At 37.5% G+C, this 6,000-nt stretch overlaps 1 protein-coding gene across 2 annotated transcripts in view; it reads left to right on the top strand.

Annotated features, from left to right (window-relative positions):
• Positions 1-1,489: 1,489 nt before the first annotated feature.
• tjp1b (tight junction protein 1b) overlaps positions 1,490-6,000 on the top strand; it is a 172,454-nt gene continuing 167,943 nt past the window's right edge. Inside the window, exon 1 of one of the 2 annotated variants that reach the window (XM_048159234.1) lies at positions 1,490-1,598. In XM_048159234.1, coding sequence (XP_048015191.1) covers positions 1,570-1,598 — 29 coding nt within the window. In that variant the 5' untranslated portion in view covers positions 1,490-1,569. The remainder of the gene's footprint in view (positions 1,599-6,000) is intronic. The other variant, XM_048159233.1, reaches the window with a different exon arrangement.

Below are 6,000 nucleotides of genomic sequence, written 5' to 3'. Positions count from 1 at the left end.
CCATCATAAATGTACTCCACAGGTTAATAAAGGCCTTCTGAAGCAAAGCGATGCATTTGTGCAAGAAAAATATCCATATTTAACAAGTTATGAAGAAAAATATCTAGCTTCCGCCGGACCGCCTTCCATATTCAAGTTACAAAGAAAGTGTAAACTGGCATCGCATCAGTTAAGCTTTTTCCGTAAGTTGAATAGGGAAGGCGTAGGATGGAGCGTAAGCATTTTGAACCGCAAGAGTTTTACACTTTCTTCGTAAGTTGAATACGGAAGGTATACAAGTAAACATAAGGTTTGCATAGGTGAAAATATGGATCCTGCATAAATGCAAAACCTCATACCTTCACAAACACCTTTGCAAATCGCTGAGGTCTGCTATCTTAATCTAATCTCAAAGTGTTGTTAAAGCCCATGCTGACTACCATAGAAGTAGACATCAACCCAGTCTGTAAGGCACAGAAAGATCAGTTTAAGCCAGTGCGTCCCACTAAGAGCTGGCAGAAAATAGCCCGCTTAAATCCGCCCCTCTGAGGAGATTACCGGCTAGCCTGAGCTACAAACAGTGATGGGCAAAATCCAGCATATGGCCTCAAACTTAACTGTCTAGGTTAAGCATGTCAGCTAATTTTGCTTAATCTTGCATTTTAATGAATGCAGATTAATGTGAGGATGATACACAGGCCAAAATATCAGGATAGCTCAGCTATTACTCAAAGCTTGGGGTCTTATGATTTATTCATGCAATTAATCTACAGTCTTTACCCTTACAGAAGACTTGGTACAACATTTTTAGCAATTTAACTCTCAATCTTGTGTTACAGACTTCGTTAAAGACAGGCTTCTTGATTTTATATCAACGGTAGCAGTTTGATTTGGCACCTGAAGGAGGCGCTCTATATGTTCGGTATAAAGACCTGCTGTATACTTTTACAGCCTCGGATTTAGAAACAATTAGTGATGTTTATCATAAACTAACCTTTTTTTATTAGGCCTTCTGGTAAACATTGACTTGAATGAGTCTGCTAACAGCCGTTTACCTAAAAATAACACATAATTTTGACATTATAAAAACTTTTGTCAACATTAACAAACTATTCCTTTAGTCAAAACCTTAGAAATGTAAATGTAAACATAGCTAATGAACTAGCCAGATGTTCGTTTATGTTTCATATAGCTAATAATGCTCACTTCTTTAAATGATTGGATTATCCTTTGATTTGACAGAACAAAGTTGTTCAAATATTAATAAGCAAATGAATGTATTTTTTTAATAAACTAGATTAAACGATGCTGATCCAGAAATATGTCTGATCTTGACTAAATGGTTCTAAAATACTTCCGTTCAGAGTAGAAAATGAATCATCATTACATTACTATTCAGATACTGAAGTCAAAGTAAACTTTTCAAAGGTGTCTGAAAGATTTTTGTCTCCTAAAAGTCCACTGTTTCTCTGACGTTTCTCCCTCACAGATGGCTCAGCTGGAGGAAACAAGAAGCAAGGACAAACTAAACCAGCTCACAGCCAAGAGAACGATCTGTCCAAGGGACAAGACACGGGTTGTTTTCTACCTATGTACACAGACCCACTTTTTGACACGAGGTAAGATATCCCATCGCCTGTGCTGTAATTGCCGCAATCTGTCCGCTCCAGCTCCCTCGGGGTTGTTTTGCATAATGAATGAATGAATGAATGAGAGCCTGAAAGGGCCTATACTTCAGTTCTATGTAGAGCACAGTGTCAGACTTTTCTCCTTTTATGTCATTTGACTTTAAGTTGCGGTCGCGCCATTATGTAATTACGATATGACAATCCGTGACGTTCTCACTGACTGTGGTGATGCGTTTTAACGGTCATCAGCATCATAAATCTTGAAAGATTTTTATATTTTTATATTTTCATTTTTTTTTTTTTTTTTTATGTATGTACATTTATAACACTATACTTAGTATTGTAGGCTTTTTCATCAAATTACAAAAAAAACTAGTTAACGTTGCTGTGACGGTGTTTCTAATACGGTAGAGTTTACATTTTTCTCTTTTCTGACTGCCGTTATCCCCATCTTTTTGAAAGTTGTGAAAACACTGTTGTTGAGTTTTTCTTTGTTATTTGAGAACATGGGAACACAAAAATATATATTTAATGAATGGAGGGTATGCACGTGACGTCAACGTCGACCGTTACTACTGCGGTTATGCCCACTGAGTGGCAGCATTAGTTTTCAGCGTGAATGCCGCGAAAAACACACAAAACACATCCAAAACGGGAAAGAGCTTTGCGAATGACTGTACAAATAGCTTTGACACAAAATCTGAGGTATATTTTTACAGACTGCCAAAAGCTACAGAAAAAAAGAAGCAAATGGATCACTGCAATTCACAAAAACAGCTGGACTCCAGGCAGAGAAACATGGATCTGCAGTTATTATTTTGTGTCGAAACAATGGATTTTGGGATATAATCATACCCTATATATTGTATTGTTATATATTGTGTTGACAACTCATCAATTAAATATTTATTATCTTACATTCTGCATAATTGGGTGCTTTTAAATAAACACCGAAAAAAACTAGGCTATACAAGTTTTAGGGCTGAACGATATGACGATATAACATTGATATAAGTGATCAGTCGGATTTAGACCTACCGATATTGTAGTTATATAAAATATTCACAGGCAGATTTGCTTTATGTTTCTTTGACATGTTATAATGAACACTTTCAAGCCCAACCTTTAGTGTAATCATTTGTTTCACAAGCGTTTTCGCAGTTTCTCCTATTAAATCCAGTCATGCAGCAGGTTCTTTTGCCACTCAGTCCAGCTGACGGAGCGCGTTCTGGCGGGAAAGTGACGTCTATGCATATTCTCTATTCTCTCATATACCGCCATAGAATTTTACCCAACTATGGCGACTTCTGCTTCTGAGAAACCCAGAAATGTGAAAAGGGACTTTGGTAGAATTGGCTAGTTGGCACAAAAACACTAGGGAACAGCGGTCCTGAAACTGCAGATTATTGTAGGATTATACTATTGCCTTTAACAGCCACAGTCTGTCAATGGAGGGTGTCGCTGTGGCTGTTGGAAAAAACTATGAATAAAGCGAGATCAGGCAAATGGCTTTTTGCTTGGCATCAACACAATTGGATAGATAGGCAGAGATGCTGAGGATGCTGCTGTTTGTCTCTTGTGATGTGTGAATCCTTCTCATCAGTCTTCCGTATTTCTGGAGTCTCTGGAGACATTGACCTTTTCTGTTCAGGATGCTTATCAGGCCTAAAGGAATGTCCGCATTTCTGTGCCCTTTCAGTGGCATTTCTTTATTTGTTTAACTGCAGATACTGTACATGTAGTAATTAATGCAATGTGTATCAGGCGCTGTAAGCGCATAAAATTAATTATAAAATGAGAAAAGCACATAAAAATTTAATTAAAATGAAATCTGAATATATAAAAGTACACAAAAATAAAGTCCATGTACTGTGTTAATATGAAATAAGTTTCCATATTGATTTTTCACTGGTGTTTTACCTGTGTTTTGATGCAACGCATTGCATTGTAAGGAAATGTCCGTAAACTTTTCTGCCAGGACATTAACCATTTTCAGTATTTTTTAATTGTAAAAGCTCATTTAAAATGTTAATAAATACTATATGAATGATACTAAACTGTTCGTAATATAAATACCAAGTTCTGTCATGAAACTCTAGATGGCGCAGAAACCCTCTGAAACCCTCCACCTTCCCCAGCTCCACCTGCATAGATCTGCTACGGGTAATTTCATATATGCTATTTGTGTCTCTGTGCTTGCTCTGCAGCAGCAGCAGCAGCAATAATCAACAGTAGCAGCAAAAGCAGCATAGCAGATCTATTCCGCAAAGACCAAATACATTAACATTGTCATGTCCATTACTATGTTAAACTCTTCAGAGAGTTGTCATGATATAAATTAAGTTAAATACTTAGGGTTGAGGGTTGCATTAGGATACTGGGATTGGTTCCAAATTGTGAAGTACAAATCAATATGTACAATTATGTTTCATTCCCTGAATTCCTACACAATGTTTGATTAAATTATGTGTTCAAACACACTCTTTATTAAAAATCACTGGACTACATAAAAAGGAATGACAAGACATTCTCAGTTGTTAAAGCACAGGAAGTAACTTGATTGTAATCTTGATTGTTTCATCCCCCTTTTGTTTGGGTTTTAATAAATGCCCGATCTGGATAACCACAGTTATCCAGATTAATGTAGCATGCTTAATGTAGTTATTTTCTTGTTCCCCAGTCTCAGGATACGTGGATACACTCTCTGCTCGGTGCTTGATGTTGTAAAGTACGAATCACACCCAGTTTGATTCACACCACCAACGGGTGGTACTGTATGAATCAAACAGAAGATACTAGTCCGCATTTTTCTCCACTTTTATGGCGCAGTCTAAAAATGGAAGTTTTTTCTCACACATCTCTTTAATGAACTTGATGTGAAACGGTGTGAAACAATCAAGAGAAATGGCATGTATTGTACAGAAATATCATGTGGTTATCAGTTTTGGGGAAAGTTACTTTTAAAAGTAACATGTTACAATATTGTGTTACTCCCTTAAAAAGAAATGAATTGTGTTACTTAGTTACTTTTTATGGAAAGTAATGCATTACATTACTTTTTGTCACCTTAGCTGTTCTTGTTTGTTTGTTTTTAATAACAAAACAAGTTATATTTTTGGCAAATGTAAAGGTCCTTTCACACCAAAAGAGAACTAAATAAGGCTCAGACTGAAGGAAATGCAAATTCACATCTGTACAGTAGAGGGCGCAGCTCAAACAAAGCTGTGCTGCCATTCTGGATTACAGAAGAATAGGATGCAGGAGAAGAAATTTCAACCCTCTGGCTGCATCCAACATCTTAAGCTGCTGACTTGTTGCCTCGCTGCCTTATCAGGCAGTGACTTTGCATATGAAGGCACCTCACGAAACTGATTTAGGAGAGACTTCTGATCGGCGTAACGGTTAATGATCTAAGTTAAAGGGGTGAGTGATTATGACTACACTTTTTAACGTTAGTTAGTGTGTAATGTTGCTGTTTGAGCATAAAAAACATCTGTAAAGTTACAACCCAAATTCCGGAATTCCGGAAAAGTTGGGATTTTTTAAATTTGAATAAAATGAAAACTAAAAAACTTTCAAATCACATGAGCCAATATTTTATTCACAATAGAACATAGATAACACAACAAATATTTAAACTGAGAAATTTTACAATTTTACGCACAAAATGAGCTAATTTCAAATTTGATGCCTGCTAGGTCGCAAAATAGTTGGGACGGGGGCATGTTTACAATGGCATAGCATCTCCTCTTCTTTTCAAAACAATTTGAAGACATCTGGGCATCGAGTTTATGAGTTTCTGGAATTTTGGTGTTGAAATTTGGTCCCATTCTTGCCTGATATAGGTTTCCAGCTGCTGAAGAGTTCATTGTTGTCTTTGACATATTTTTCGTTTAATGTTGCTCTAAAACCTTTATATACCTTTCAGCATTCATAGTGCCTTCCAAAACATGCAAGCTGCCCATACCGTATGCACTTATGCACCCCCATACCATCAGAGATGCTGGCTTTTGAACTGAACGCTGATAACACGCTGGAAGGTCTTTCTCTTCTTTAGCCCGGAGGACACGGCGTCCGTAATTTCCAACAAGAATGTCAAAGTTGGATTCGTCTGACCATAGAACACTTTGAAACAGTCCATTTTAAATGAGCCTTTGACCACAGGACATAACGGCGCTTCTGGACCATGTTCACATATGGCTTCCTTTTTGCATGATAGAGCTTTAGTTGGCATCTGCAGATGGCACGGCGGATTGTGTTTACCGACAGTGGTTTTTGGAAGTATTGGGCCCATTTAGTAATGTCATTGACACAATCATGCCGATGAGTGATGCAGTGTCGTCTGAGGGCCCGAAGAACACGGGCATCCAGTAAAGGCCTTCGGCCTTGTCCC

The sequence above is a fragment of the Megalobrama amblycephala genome, linkage group LG15, assembly GCF_018812025.1.
Source record: "Megalobrama amblycephala isolate DHTTF-2021 linkage group LG15, ASM1881202v1, whole genome shotgun sequence".
Lineage (NCBI taxonomy): Eukaryota > Metazoa > Chordata > Actinopteri > Cypriniformes > Xenocyprididae > Megalobrama > Megalobrama amblycephala.
Note: the sequence above shows the minus strand (reverse complement) of the source record. Positions and strands in the feature narration are given on the sequence as shown.